A 16,247-nucleotide genomic window follows, 5' to 3' on the forward strand; every position below is an offset into this window, starting at 1 on the left:
ACACTGTATTACAAGTATTATGTATTTGTCAACTCATCAGATGATACTTACAATTTGTCATTTCATTGTATGTAAATTTTACATTAAAAACAACAAATATTGAAATCTAGTTAGTAATGTGCATATTGAAGTTTTAGGGTTGAAATAAACTGATTTCTGTCATTTACTTTGCAAATGCATCAAATAAAACAAGAGGGACTGATGGGTTAGGACTGAGGAGTGTGGTAAGGCAAATCTAGTAAAATACCAACATAGAAGAATCTAGATAGTCCGTATATAGATGTCTGTTATAGAAATCTTTCAACTATTTATGGGAGGTGGGGGTGGGGAGGGGGAAGGAGAGGCAGAGGAAGAGGGAGAATTTTTTTTATATACTCTGACTGACAGTCATGTGAATAAGATATTCTTGGCCCATTACATATATTTCATCTTTATCTGTGCCAACTATGTTTCTTTGCATTGCATGGTCCACACAATCTATGAAGTGTAGATGTTTTAGTATCGGTCCCCACGGGCTCATTGGCCACTAGCATTCCCTTCCTTCTCACACAGAATTCAAACCATGACTTGGAGGTTCATTTTTCTTCAGTGTTAATGGAGGCCTCCATCATAAATGGATGGCCTGAAACTTCCTGAAGTCTCTCCCACATTTTCTACCATGAGTTTCACTACCATTAGACAGCTGGGGCCCGTACAAACAAGAGTTGGAACCTGGTCCTCGCTCCAAAATGCAGGGCCCTCTCTCAGTGAACTTGGTGCTGGCCATGCCTCACAGAGGTGGGTTGTGGCCACACAGAATCGTGTTTACAGAACATGAGACGGTCACATATCCAATCCCCCTTAATTCATGGATCACCAACCCCCTGATGGTTCTTTTTACAAGTGAGAAAATGGAGGACCAGGGCACACACTGCTCTAACCTGTTCTAAGCTGCTCTAAAGCACACAGCTTGAATTCAACCCCATTTAAACTAGAATTCTATCCTCACCCCTCATGACACACTCCCCTGAAACCACCTCCCTCCCCACCAAGTAGTCAATTTTACAAATGCCAGTCTAGGACAAGTCTGGGTGAGGAGCCTTTAAGGCAGTAGCTTTCAAACTGCAAGCTGGAAAAAACTCAGCAGCTCCTGACTAGCAGCTTTTTTTAAAGAATGGACTGCAATGTATTTGACTACATCACACTTAACAGTAGACATTGGCCCCTGAAACTTGTTCCAGCTGTACATAAATAATTATACATATGTGTTTCTTGGTATGAGCCTGTAGTCCAGAAAAGTTAGACAGCCACTGACTTAAAGATTAGGTCCTTCTAGATCAGAGATTTAGATCCCAGGTTTAATCACCCAGATTCAAAAAATAATACTGGCAAGGAACAGGCTGTGGAAGGACATTGTGGAAAAGTCATCACCTGAGTAAAGCCCCTAGCCTTCTGTGGGAGAGACATATAACCACCAGTAGCAGCAACAGAACCCAGGCTGTGTCCTGGGCCAGGAAGCAAACACAGCAGCAAGGCCCCATGGGCTGTGTGACCAATCTAGGGGAGAGGCAGAGATCCCTATAAACAACTGACCCCAAGGTCTCCCCTCTCAGCCCTTCACTGGGGTGCCAGTAACAAAGCAGAAATTTCATTGTTTAAATATTTTTTTAATGTTTATTTATTTCTAAGAGAGAGAAAGAGAAAGCATGAGTGGGGGAGAGGCAGAGAGAGAGGAAGACACAGAATCTGAAGCAGGCTCCAGGCTCTGAGCTGTCAGCACAGAGCCCGACATGGGGCTCAAACTCACGAACCATGAGATCATGTGAGCTGAAGTCGACGCTTAACCAACTGAGCCACCCAGGCGCCCCCAGAAATTTCATTTTTCATAGGCTTTACATACTGAAGAAGTCAGTCCTTAATGCCACATTCCATAACTCTGAGCCAGCACTAACAAAGCATAAAACCTTGATGTTGACCATTTTAAATTGCATTCCCTCATGTTCTCCTCCCCAATTTCATTTTCCTTTCTTGATTTCCAAAAGCAACCCCTATCATTCATCTTGTGTATATATTCCATATTACAGCCTAATAATTTCATGATGTGTGTCTGTCCATAAGCAATGCACGACATTGAGGGATTTTTTTTAAGTTACATCCAACTAGGAGGAGATATGTGTCCTTCCCCAATGTTTCACTCACTGTTTTTTAGAAGTGTCTGTATTAATATATGTTCATTTATGTAACATGCCACATAGTTATTCCATCCACAGGGATATTCCATAAACTGTTTCCAGTATGCTGTCATTATAAGCAACAGTGTTATGAACATTCTTGAACATGCCTCCTTGGGTTCATATGGAAGTCTGTTCAAGTGACAATATAGTTGGACATAGTATTACTGAGTTATCAAATACACATACCTTCAACTTGACTAGTTATTGCCAACCTCGTGTACCAGGAAAACTACTATTAATAGTTCAGTGTGCGTCCTTGGGACTTTATGTACCTGTACACACACACATAAATATATGTGAGTTTACAGAGTATGAATATAGGTAAGTCTATCTCATGCTTTTTAATGGGTGCAAAGGACTATTTTCTGCATGAATTGACCAGAGCCCAACTGATGGACACTAAGGGGTTTTCCCCAATCACAGTATTTCAGAGAACTTTTTTTGCACATCGATAACTAGCACACTGGTTCTAGTACAAATGTAGAACAGATTGGGATTGCCAGATCCACCACTTAATTTTACAAAGGAGAAAAAGCCGAGTCCTGGAGAGCTAAGGTGAGGAGCTGGCCCAAGGACCCCAGCAAGTGAGAAACGAAGGGGCTGAGGGCTGGGGTTCCTACAGTCTGGTCTCCAGCACTCTCAGGCAGAACTTGCTTCTGCTTAAGTGAATAAAACATTCCAATACACGTCATCCCCATTTACCCTGTAGAGTTTGACATTATCAAGAGGCACTCTGTGTATCACAAAAGTCATGTAAAATCTCTGTTTCCGTGTGGAAAGGAGGTCAGGCAAAACGGATCTTGCCCTAGATCCTTCTGCTCCAGAAGGCTGCGAGAGTCAGCCTCTGACTCTTATCCTCAGTCCAGGCACCTCACGTTCACGGAGGCTAAGTACATGCTTGCTGCTTCAGCCTGGCACGCAGACGGGACTCCCAGGACTCCAGCCTGAGGTCAGGGAAGAAGAGTCACTGACCACATAGCACAGTAATCAATGCAAACTCTGAGGCAGAGGGAGGTGTCCAGGCCTCCAAGCTCAGGAAAGCAGTGAGAATTTTAAACGCCGGTCCCAAACCTAGTTCTCCTCAGCAAATTTATTCACCTACTTATACTTAAGCCAGACATCCAGCCCCAACCACATTTCAAACAATTTCAGCTGCGCTTGTGTTCTCTGGTGCTGAGTGCACAGGCTCACGCGTGCACGCACACACACAATGGGCTGGGTGCAGTCTTGATGCCTGACCTTTGGCATATATGAGTTTGAATCCTGACTCAGCCTCTCATTAGCTGTGTGACCTTAGGCAAGTTATTTGACCATCCAAGCATCAAATTCCTCCTCTTAAAAAAAAAAAAAAAAAAAAAAAGTAGACAAAATTTGGACTTACCTTATAGGGTTTTATCAAAAGTAAATGAGTTACTGCATGTAGGTGCTCAGAAAAGCTCTTAGCCCACAAAAATTTAGTAAATATTCAGGGTACTTGCCTTGTGGTTGTATCTGAAATAAAACAGTGTCCCTGGCCTGAAGGAGCTAGTAAATTTATCAGAATGTCAAATAAAACAATAGAAGCGGGTGTGGCTGCGGGTCAGAGGGAGTGGCAGGTACAGTAAACAGTGCCAATCTGGAGGGTATACGAGGGATACCCAAGAACTGGAGGAGGCCACTCACCTCAAGGAACTCATGGAAGGGCTGAGACATATACTCAGAACAACCCTGAACAAGGTCACACCCTCAGTGCCGGGTCCAGGCTGAGTCCCAGGGTAAACATACTTGTTTTACAAATCGTAGGAAGGTACAAAGTCTTGTCAGACAAACCAGGCCCCCAGAGGCTCTCAGGCAGGTTAGCCTCAACGGCCCACATGGGATAGAAAATCTGAAGGCATATGGTGCATGGATAAGCCTCTCCTCCCTCAGGCTCTCGGGAATCTGTGCTTGCTGGCTCCTCCACTGCCCTGGCAGCTGCCCCTGGGGCTCTTTCTCCCAACCCTCCGCATGTGGGTAGTTATCCCACACTGCTCACCCCTTGCGGCCCCCACAGGTACCTCATCCCTAAAACGAACGGATACTGTGAGCAGTAAGTGAAACAAGCAGTGTGAATGTGCTGACACAACTGAGTTGCGTCCCCTCTCTGAGGATGTTGCCGCCCCTAGACAGCAGGGTTCGACATCCCAGCATCACCTCTGAGTCCTCTGTGTCTGCCCAGCACATCCCACCAGGGCCACGCTCTGTTTCTACCAGCTGCCCGTCATCTACTGCTGCTGCTGCCGTTCTGCCCACACCCCTCGAGAACTTGGTTACTCCCTGAAGAAAAACATGGTTTCAGGTGTGCACGCAAGGCTTTCTGTGATCTAGCCCAACCTACCTTCCAACTTCTACCTTCACCATGACCTTTTACTCTGGTTTCCTGGATGCTGCATCATGAAAGCTAGGGTCTATATCCAAATAAGGGGATTAAACAAAGCCTGGCGGGGTCATGCGCACACCTTCAGAGCCCTTAATACCTTAAGCTGCACCGTGGCTCTTCACGTTGTCCCAAGTGTATGTGGACCTCAAGTATTCTTTTCTCACAGAGTTCAAGAAACAATCTAGGACAATCTGTACTGTACTGTTTCTCCAGCAAGGCTGTGGAATGTGCCACGTAGAGTGACTGCCCTGGCCCATGGCTGTGACCCCCTTAAATGTGTTTGTCCTCCATCACCCTGAGGACAGAGTGTGCCAATCAGCCTGTCTCAGCACATGGACAGGAAACAAATGGTTGCCTGCTTGCCCCATTTTCCTGTCTACCCCACCCTAGACTTCACTAAATTTCCTGTATGCTTAACCTAGCCAGGGCTGGTTTCTGATGCGTGAAACCAAAGAACCTTCACTGACACATCGCTCTTTGGGACCCTAAGCCAGGCCACCCAAACCTTCCCCAAGCAATGGAGCACCCAGAGCCAACACCCCCTGCCCCAGGGCAGTACCTGTCCCATCTGGAGTAGACCTCACAAAGGTGGGCAGCATTTTCACTGAAGCAGTGGGGTGGGTGGTGGCTCCAAGCCCTTTCTCCATCTCCTTGCGGAACCGCTGAGAGATCTCCAGAAGGTTCTCATCAGAAAGACGCATGTGGTAGAGATACTGGTCCACCTGCAAAGGGGGAAACAAGAGTACAGACCTGTAGTTTAAATCAGTTGGTACTGCCATCTATGTGGTAGAACATCACTCAGCCCTTCAAAAGAATAAAGTCTATTATGTACAGAAAATTATTATTAAAGACCATTTACTTGGAATCTATTTGACAAGACTGTTAAAAAAAATACTAAACTCAAATTTCTCAAATGAAAAAATTAGGTTTAACTTTATTTCTGGAGAGTGGTGAAGTTGAGGGGAAAGGCACAGTGGAGAAGAGGAAGAGTTCTTTCCAGAAAGGCTGAGTTTAAGGGTCTGTGACAATATCCTGGGAGCTGGGGTTCTTTACTAACCCTCCTTGCTCCCCACACACCTCGAGGCCAGTCATGGCAATCCTATTATCCCCCACCCTAGGCCGAGCAGCCGGCTCCTCTTGCCTCACTTACACAATCCCCAATTCTGCCTTTACCTCTTTCGTCTATTTTCTACCCCTAGCCAGACTCTAACCATTCCCCTGCTTAAACCTTCCAGTGGCTTCCGATGAGAACCAAACCTGAAATCCTTCCAAGGCCCCACATGATCTGGCCTCTCGCCACCTCCTAAGCTCACTGCATGTCTCTGCACTCCTTGTGCAAACCCTACCCTTGGTTCAGTCCTTCCCTGCCTCGGAACCCATGCACAGGGGCCCTCAGAGCTCTTTGTTCCATCCCATTTCTTCAGCCCCCTCCAGACCTCTCTCCATGGAGGCCTCCCATCCTTCTAATGAAACAGTCAGGCCTCCCATTATTCCAAAAACTCAGACTTTTCCCTTCACAACACCATCCATAATATGAATTTCTTGGTGTCCAAACCATAAGCACCAAGGCCAAGAAGAACCACATCTGTGTGTTCACCCCTGCATCCCTGGCATGTGGCTGACACAGAATAGAGCCTCTACATAAATAGCAACACAAGCTCTCCTGTCCTCAGAGGCAGAGACAGCTCTCCCTATTTATGTCATTGATCTTATTCCCAACATAAAGTTACATGTACTTGATTTACTACTCAAAGAGGCATTAGGAGTCCCTCTCACAGTTTCCTCCTTGGAAGTTCTAGTCTGCCTTGGCCATGGTTGGTCCCAGTTTTCTCCTATCAGGAAAAGGTCTGATAGACTTCCATCCAAGGAGGCACACAAGTTTCCGCAATACCCTTATCCTCAGCAGCAGTGTCCAGGACAGGTGACACTGCTGTCCATGGAAGGGTAGACCACACACAATCAGGGACCTCAGGTCAAGCCCCAGCTGCCCCCTCAAGGGGTGAAGGTTACAGTCCTCTCAGCATCATCAGCAAACTGAGAGACTTCAAGCAACCCTGCTATTCCCTGCTCTGAAATGTCAGGGTCCCCAAGGGCAAAGCTTGGCTGATGACCACTGCCCCTGTTATTCCTGTGGGAGACAAGTAAGCACCTGCCTGCCCCTGCCCTTGCTCAACTTTGACAAAGAAGCACACATTTTTATAATTAGAGTTTCTAGACAAATGTGCTTGTTAGCGTTATAGCCTGTTACAGTTTCCAGCCTTTTTTGTTGGGCCGTCTAGAATTTCTTTTTTAACCAAACTTGCAGCCTAAGATTTCCAGAGGAACAGCAAAAGGTGCTTAATCCTTTGAGAAAAGAACTCAGTCTGTTCAGCAGAGACAGTCCCCCTACTCACGTCTTCTCTATTCCAGGCTGTATCCTAACTCCCTATGGGGTCTGGGGCACATCCTCCCCTTTGGGCCTCTTTCTGCCCCTGTAGAACAAAAAGATTGGCCCTCCTTGGATCATTTCAAATATCCTGCTCAAGACTCATCTTTGATCACTCTTCAAAAATCCCAAAAGGTGAAAAATTAAAAATAAATAAAATCCCCAAACGTGAAAGATCAGAGTGTGGAGTAAAACACTAAAAACAGCCACAAGCCAGGCCAAGAGTCTCTGGTGAGTCAGCCCACCTTGCTCCACAACCACCATGTGGTTAAAACACAACACTGAGACGCGACCCTTGCCTACACAGGGTGGGCAAGAGCAAGGTAGGAGTAGAGAAAAGCAGTCAGCCACTTCTCTCCCTCCCCGGGCAACAGAGAGGAACTGAGCTTGTCAGGCTGGGTTTCAAATTTGCAGAAATGAGGATTTCCCAGAACATGCTTGTGGCCAGCATTTATTGAAAAGCCACCACAGACTATCCAAGTGTATCGGTCTATATCAGGAAGAACCCAATCGCCCATTCTGTTTGCTGACCTCAGGCCCCTGGCACGTCATTTGCCATGAGCCCACCATCAGCCTCAGCCTCTCAGGGCTGTGTGGACACCAGCCCCACCACTGATCCGGGTATCCTATAACACTGGACAGCCAGAGTGCTCCTGAGATACCTGGCCTCCCTCACAATGTTTGAGGCTCCCCAGGAGGTAAAAGGGCGCAACCTCAGCCCTACACCATTCAAGTCCCCTCCCTGTTGGTGGGAGGCAAATCCCCGGTGACCCTGGGCCCAGGACAACTTTAATCACCCCAGAGGCCTCCTGCTCCAGATACGGGGATACCTGGGCTGGCCCAGAACACTGCCTCCTGGCTGATAAAGCTAATGTACATAACCCAGGGCCACCAGACCAGGGACCAACACCGGGCCATGTCCAAGAGCAGCCTGAGTAATAACAGTAAACCCATATGTGGCACAGACACTGTTCTCAAGGTTTTACATCCATGAATTCATGTAACCCTCACAGCAACCCTGTGAGGTAGGCAATGTTATCACCTCCACTCTACCAGAAAGGGATAGCAACGTGCCCAGTCACAGAGATGCAAAGGGCCAGGCTGGGACTAGACTATACAGGCCGAATGGCACTACAGTGCCATGCCCACTAAAAAGGCCATCTTCTATTCAGTCATCCCCTGATGCAGATACAAAGGTCAAACAGCAAAGAGCATGGCCCAGGGGAATGGTCTGGCAGATCAGAGGGCAGTAGAGGCAGCAGACATGTCTCTGGACATTGTCATGAGTTTGCCACATGATAAAACTGGAGCTCCCATATTACTACTTTTGCAAAGAGAGAAGTAGAGTGCCAGAAGCTTCACTGCGACCCACTCCCCTACTCCCCATCCCGCCCCAGCTGGCCCCACCGCCAGCACGGATGGCTCTGGGTGTTACAAAGGAAGCCAGCCAGGAAAGCAAAGCCTGTACTGCTTTATTAAGAGGCTGCATGGCCACGACCTCGGAGGGCGAGGTCATGTACACGAAAGAGCAAAGGTGGACTGGCCACAGTTCTACAGCAGCCGTTGTTCATTTAACTTTGATGCTTCAGCTGTGACAGGCTGCTTGGAAATCCAGTCTATACTTCTCATCCTTAACCCTCAAAGACTAACAAGTAAACAGCCTTAATTCAAGTCACACTGCCTTTTACCTAAGAGTATAGTCATCTTTTAGTGTCCGGTGACAGATGAAAACAATGACGATGATTGTTACAGTAGCTAAACACGTACCGAATATTTCTTACCTACCAGACACCATCCTACGACTTTACTGACTTGACTGCCATTGCCCTTTTGTAAAACTTCTACACCCCTGTTTTACAAGCCACTTGATGGTGAGGGGCAGAGCTAGGATTCAAACTGAGGTGCATCTGGCTCTAAAGCCAGGCACTTGGGACCACCACCTTTACTTCACCTGTCCTGTGGTTTCTTGGATGACCCTGGGGTCTTGATTTCCTCTCTAACACATGAGACCAAAGAAAGGAAATGGGACAGCTCTGAAAAATGCAACAAGAGCACCTCGGCCCGAACTTCCTCTTCTTCACAGCACGATGATATGGCCACCCTGAGTTTAGTAGGAAGGAATGCTTAATCGCCTAAAGTTACAGTTTCCTAAACACTCTGCCGGGCCCACCCAGCCTTGGCTGGCACTGCTGGGTTGGGTGAAGGGTGGCCAAGGGAAGCTAAGAGCCAGAAACAAGAAACAGCTTCCATACAAAGACGATTTTCCTAGATTGGGAAGAAAGTGAATGCAACTTTGCAAGATCCTGCCAACCTCTCCCACTGTGCAGCCAAAGGGAGGGAGCACCAGGCCCAGAATCACGGACAAAATCATTTAAGAGGTATCAGATGGACGCAGGGCAGTAGGACTGCAACTAAAAAGTACCCTTAAAAATGCCCTTGGGGCATCACGCGGTTTTTGTTGTTGTTGTTGTTGTTGTTTTGTCTAGTTTGTCAGGTTTGTCTCTCTTACCCCAACAACCATCAGGCCTAGGTTTGAATGCTTCAAAGCATGACAGGCTCAGTACTCTAAGGTGGTTAGCTGCTACTATTGGTCAGCTCTAGGTGTTAAAAAATGTTTCCTCAATTTGAGAGAAATCTACTTTCTGAGAACTTCTGTCTAGTCTCCATTCTACCACGTGGGATAAGAGTTCCCAAACTTGGTGACACATCAGCATGACTGACATGAGGAGCTTTTTAAAAACATTAAGAATTCCAGAGATTCATTCCAGACTGACCAAACTGACTGATACCTTTAGAAGTTCAAGCATCTTCCCCTCTCCTTAGGCTGGTACCACCATGCCAATAATGTGAGAATGGTGGACTATATTCTGGTCAATACTGCCTAAGGTCATTTCTACCATTTTTCTACCTGTAGTCTTTGGAAGTCAGTAGTTAATAAGAACATTAGGCCAAGTGTGAAATAATCCTGTGTTGATCCTGGGTGCTGGGAATTGGAAAGATTAAACCCTGTATACTTGTTGGAAACATTCAGGTGGTTGGAAACTATCAAAGCAGAATCACTCAGGCCAACCCTCATTTCATGGTTAGAAATGGTCTAGCCAAGCTGTGGCATCAGAAAAATCATTCAAATCCTGGCTGTAGCATATGTACAGGTATGTAACACTGGATGAGTCACTCTCTGAGACCCAGTTTCCTCCCTGTAAAACGGGATGAATGTGCCACACAGCAGTCACTGGCATAAATGGCTTTATGATGGACCTAAAGCTCTATCTAACCGTTCTCTTTTTCTCCTAGACTCCCCACTGGCCAGTGGCACTGTCAGCGAATCAGTGACACTTCTTAACCCTACCTTAGTCACATTCAGGATTAACAAAAGGAGAGGCTGTTTCCCCAAACTGTTCTTTCTCTTTCTGTGGTGGATGTGTGACCTATCACACTGGGCTGCTTCTCTTTAAAACTCTAGCAGGGAGAAAGAGGGAAAGGAGAAACTGGGGAAACAGAGGCAGGCTGAAAGCAAAGCCTGGCTGAGGTATTAGAAGGCCACCTCCCTGCCTGGAGGCAAGCACGTGTGTTAAAGAAAAAGTGGTAACAGTTTAAAAATTTTTTTAATGTCTATTTATTTTTGAGAGAGAGAGAGAGAGACAGAGACAGAGACAGAGACAGAGCACGGGCAGGGGAGGGGCAGAGAGAGAGGGAGACACAGAATCCTTAGCAGGCTCCAGGCTCTGAGCTGGCAGCACAGAGCCCAATGTGGGACTTGAACCCACAAACCGCAAGATCGTGACCCGAGCCGAAGTCAGATGCTTAACCAACTGAGCCACCCAGGCGCCCTGATAGCAGTTTTAAATGACATCTCTTTAGCAATCTTGAGACTAGAACTTCCTCATTGGGCAATTTTGGTCAGTTTCTTCCACTAACACACCAGTCCAACATCCCTGTTTCCTCTAGAGGATTGTGAGTAGAGGCAGGAGAAGTTCTAAAGAGAAATTAATACCATACTCTTTATGAAATGAGTAACACTCTAAATGAGAAGCCTGTCTCCTTCAGTGTCCACATTTTCCTCCAGACTAGCCCTAAAAGGAGGGGAAATTATGGCACAGCAATGATGCAGAGAATGGAGAGAGCAGGTCACCCTCACAAAAGATCCACCAAAAAGTGTGCGGTGTCCTGGGTGGAGGAGACACAGCCCCGGTCAGGCATGGGGAAGTCCTGAAAGGAAAGGCCTACAGGTGGAAGCCAGAAAGGGACCTTGGAAAGACTGAGGCCAAGGGGGCAGACTTGACCAAGGTCACACAGCCGAGACTACAATCTGAATCACCCAGATACTTTCTTCTATTGTCAAAAACAATAAATGACAATCCTGTTGCTGGTCCACAAGGGCCCATGTCATCTTGCAGGCCAATTCCAACTGAATGGCTGGTGGCCACTGCCTACATCCTAAAGCCGCCCTGTCTGATCCCAGTGGGAAAAACACTCCTGACCAAACTGGTCAGATCCAGAAGACAACAATATTCTAATTTTGACAGTTGATTATACAAAGTATTACAAATCCTAAGTTGAATACCTTAAGAGGTTTCAAAGGGAAGTGTGGAAGAAACCTTAAATTTCAACATCTGTCTCTGTAAGATTTGTACCATTCAACCCCAGAACTCTGGCCATTGCTTCAACCCCAGTTTCTCCCATTGTATAGCCTGTGATGAAACCCAGTTACATGCAAAGCACTACAGTGTACAGGAACATGATTTTAAAAGAAATCAGGGGCGCCTGGGTGGCTTGGTCGGTTAAGCGTCCAACTTCAGCTCAGGTCATGATCTCACAGTTCGCTGAGTTCGAGCCCCACGTCAGGGTCTGTGCTGCCAGCTCAGAGACTGGAGCTTGCTTTGGATTCTGTGTCTCCCTCTCTCTCTGCCCCTCCCCAACTAATGTTCTGTCTCTCTCTTTCTCAAAAATGAATAAAAAATTTTTAAAAATAAATAAGTTAATAGAAGAAATCAATTCTGGAAATGAATAGTAATGATGGTTGCTTGACAACGTGAATGTACTGAATGCCACTGAATGGTACATTACATATATACACACACAAACAAAATTTTTTTAAAAGAACTCAAGATTCCTATTCTCTAAGACTTTACAAGATAGCACAGAACTCAAATCGTATTTTAGACCCAACAAATGAATGTCTCTGAAATGAATGGAGGATGGATCCCAGTAGATAACAAAGGGAGCACAATGCAAGGCAGCCCCAGAAGTGTCACAGGTGTAAGTGGCCGGTGAGACTGGCATGCAGGGGAGACTGTTCTGGGCTAAGAACACATATCCAACATACATTTCAGTGGACAGATGTTGACCTGGAGAGTAGGGATATTATGTGAAAAGGCTCAGAAGGTGTGGGCCAAGATCTTGGAAAGACATTATGAATTCTAGGACCAGAAAACTACTCACCTCACTGTATTACATTAACTCCCTACTACAATGTCTTCATATTAGTATGATTTAAACCTACCACTTTTAGTCATGGGATCACGAGAAGGAAGGATCATAAAGGTCACCCCACTGTGTAAAGTTGCTGTGTTATTTACTGACCATTTACATTTCTGTAGGGTTTGGTGCCAGGAGAAAGTCTGGCTGCCCAGAGTCACTGCTTCCTGCCACAGGCCATGAAATGAAAACAACTGCCTCAAGGACAGCTGTCCTTTTTGCCCAGACTGCCAGGAAACTCAGAGCTCTGCTCTCCACTCCAGTGAACCGTCCCTAGTTCCATGCGTGTTGGTAGTCACCCTTGTCTATTCCTTGTACTGAAAGCTGTACTAGATCACCTAATCCTTTTAGTAAGCAGAAATAATAAGTAATACATGATCAAGCAAATGCTCATCAGCCATCCCTACAGGACACATCCTCTTCAACAGAAGTGTGAATTCAAATGAACAAAATGGATAAGAAAGCAACTCCACAGGCATGTAACGTCAGGGCCACCCAGAAGCACTGCTGGACATTCTGTCCCCAGGCTCCAGGAGGTGCTGGAGGGACAGCAGCTGACTGCTACTCTTTAGCCTCTTCCAGACCCCAAGCAGACCAACTGATTGAATTTTAACTTTCCTAGCACTCACGTTCTTGTCCCAAAGATATAATCAGGCCATCTACACAGATGACCTGTATATTTGTATATATACAAGTTTCTGAAAAGAAATTTCAGAAAGTCTGCACCCTCTTGAAGGGCTCTGACTGGTCTCATCTGCTTTAAATCAGACAGTTGAAACAGGGTTGGGGGTAGAGGAGAAGGGATACTATACAGCAATTGTTAAGAACCACCACCTACCCACTGGGTGTTATACGTAAGTGATGAATCACTAAATTCTATTCCTGACATCATTATCACACTATATATTAACTAACTTGGATTTAAATTAAAAAATCAAAAACAAAAAACACCACCTACCACACATATAGCAACATACATAGATGAATCTCACAATATAAGGTTGGGTGAAAGAGGGGTGCCTGGGTGGTTCAGTCGGTTAAGCATCCAACATCAGCTTATGTCATCATCTCTCGGTTCTCGGGTTTGGGCCTGCGTCAGGCTCTGTGCTGACTGCTCAGAGCCTGGAGCCTCCTTCAGATTCTGTGTCTCCCTCTCTCTCTCTGCCCCTCCCCAACTCGAGCTCTCTCTCTCTCTCTCTCTTTCTCAAAAATAAACATTTAAAAAATTTTTTGTAATAAGAAATAAAAAAATAATAAAGTTGGGCAAAAGAAGCTAGACACTGAAAGGGACATACCTTATGAGTCCATTTATATGAAGTACAGAAACAGATCTATGCTGACAGAAGGTAGGACAGTGATTATACTTAGTGCTGGTAATGATCGGTTACTGTATCTGGGTGGTGGTTACCTGCTGTTTTCAGTTTCTTGTGTATATTATACTACAATTTTAAAATACAGGACGAATAAAGGTCAAGGCCCTGGTCTACCCCCTACTCATGGTCAAGAGGGCCCAAGAAGATCAAAGAAGTCTGTAAGAGGTCAGACCAGAGAGGGGAGCCATAATCTAAATGCAGCCACACACAGCCTTCCAGTGACTCTACATGCTGACACAGGCTTGCAACTTAGTTTCAAAAGAATTTATTTTTGCATTATTCCTTTGCCAGTGTTACCTCAAGTCTTTGACAAGGAAACCAAGGCTTGGAGAAGCTTCCCCAAACCACAGGCCAAGTCCCTGGCAGGCCCCACAACATCCAGTGGTCAGCTGAGTGCCCTAACCTAGGGCACAGGTGTGCCCATCCTGGGAAACCCAGGTAACTACTGTCAGTGACCTCATTAATAATAATGCCTTCACAGACTTCTCCTGGGAGGACCAAGGCTGTGCAAAGAGCAGCAAGTTTATCCTGTAATGTTGCCAAGCCAAGGCCAGATGTTTCTGATAAGAAAAGAAAAGAAAAGAAAAGAAAAGAAAAGAAAAGAAAAGAAAAGAAAAGAAAAGAAAAGGAAAGGAAAAGAAAAGAAAAGAAAAGAAAAGAAAAGAAAAGAAAAGAAAAGAAAAGAAAAGGAAAAGAAAAGAAAAGAAAAGAAAAGAAAAGAAAAGAAAAGAAAAAAAGATAAACTGAGGAGGCAAAGACACAGCAGATCCTGGATTCTTTAAGGCTCCTTCCTCTGAAAGGCAGCCAACCAAAAGTAACAGATCTGCCAAAACACTTTCTTCAGGATGGGACAAGGCAGAACCTCACTGGGGCCACCATGCCACCTCAGGGAGATTCCAGCTGACGCACCACGCACTCACAAGCCTGGGGCACCAGGCTAAGTGTGGAGCTGACCTAGAGGCTTATAGGCCACTCCTCCGGGATCCTGCTGCACCTCCGTGTGAGTCACAGGGTTTCCTGTTCTTCCAGTTCTTGCCTCAGCTGCCTGGAGTTACAGCCAGACAGACCTCAGGCAACAGCACCCATCAGGGGTCCAGGAGATGGGATTTGGGACATGGATGGGTCTCGGGACCTTCCTGTCCTCAGACATTCTGTTCCAGCTGTTGGGCAGCATGGTGATGATATGTCCCAGGTGTACATGACCCTGGCACAGTTATTTACACACATTAATTGAGCGCTAAATGGGTGTGCTAGGGGCAGAGGACGCCAGGGGAAAGGAGACCCCAGTATTTGCCTGCAAGGGGTTCAGTCGATTGGTGGGAGGCAAATATGTCAGCAAGTAATTACAAACTGAAAGTAAGGGCAGAGAGTAGGCAGTTCCTTTCACCGTAATAAAATACAGATTTACAATCCCTTAAATCATGCACACATCAATAGAATTCTAAGGAGTGCCTCAAAAAGGTTACAAAGGTATACATGTTGACCCCACACCTAGAATGTTCTCCTCCTCTGGTCTAACAAACTCCCACTTGCCCTTCAGGGCCCAGAACAAATGGCGTCTCCCCAAATTCCCAGCTGCCAACACATTTTTGATACCTTGTGTCTTTCCACCCTCGCTGGTCCCAGAGGACTAAGGGCACTCACACACGTTCCCAACTTCACACTTGTGATGCCAACAGTTATCTCAGTACTGAGATACACTAGGTGTTCAAATCATATGTCACAGTCACATACAAGGGGCTACAGCGTGCCGAAGCAGTGGGAGAGTAACCTGGGTAAAGGGGAGAGCTAGCCATTCTAGAATGCCTAGGGGCTCAGAGCCTAACCCTGTTTTTCACCTGAGCCCTGACGGCACATGACCCTGGCAGCAGCATGGTTTCCTCTACAGCTACCTGGCTGCCCTGGTCAGTCCCCCAGGTCCCCGAAGTGTCAGATTCTGCCTTCCCTGGATAGCCCCATGCCAGGGACCTGAGTCTACCCCTGAGCTTCGTGTCTGAACGACCTACTCCTGCCTGCTGCCAGGTGTCCACCTGCTGCACTGAGCCCCTGTGGATCTGTCCCTGCGCACCATGTCCTGCCCCAGACCTTCCCAGTCTGCCCGCCCACCCCACAATCACAGCCACCACGGACAGGGCAACCATATGTCCAGTTAGCCTAGAACGAGCTCAGTTTACACTGAGGTAGCAGCGTAAGTATTAACAGTGTCCCCTTTTACCCAAAGTGGCCCAGTTTGGACAATAAATTATAGGGTTACTCTAGGTACAGGCCGCAAGGCAAATCCTGCCTCTGTTCTTGAGGAGCCCATGCCTGACTGATGGGAAGAGCTCATGCTGCACAACTGGTGCCAAAAGGGAAACAGG

At 46.4% G+C, this 16,247-nt stretch overlaps 1 protein-coding gene across 3 annotated transcripts in view; it reads right to left on the reverse strand.

Moving 5' to 3' along the window:
- The window catches only part of HK2 (hexokinase 2), a 62,124-nt gene that overhangs the window by 37,446 nt on the left and 8,431 nt on the right, over positions 1-16,247 (reverse strand). For 2 of the 3 annotated variants that reach the window (XM_060656679.3, XM_060656689.3), the window contains exon 2: positions 5,171-5,333. In XM_060656679.3, the coding sequence (XP_060512662.1) occupies positions 5,171-5,333 (163 nt within the window). Of the gene's footprint in view, positions 1-2,178; positions 2,278-5,170; positions 5,334-16,247 lie in introns of all 3 variants that reach the window. The other variant, XM_078444630.2, reaches the window with a different exon arrangement.

This window comes from Panthera onca, chromosome A3, assembly GCF_046562875.1.
Source record: "Panthera onca isolate mPanOnc1 chromosome A3, mPanOnc1 haplotype 2, whole genome shotgun sequence".
Classification (NCBI taxonomy): domain Eukaryota; kingdom Metazoa; phylum Chordata; class Mammalia; order Carnivora; family Felidae; genus Panthera; species Panthera onca.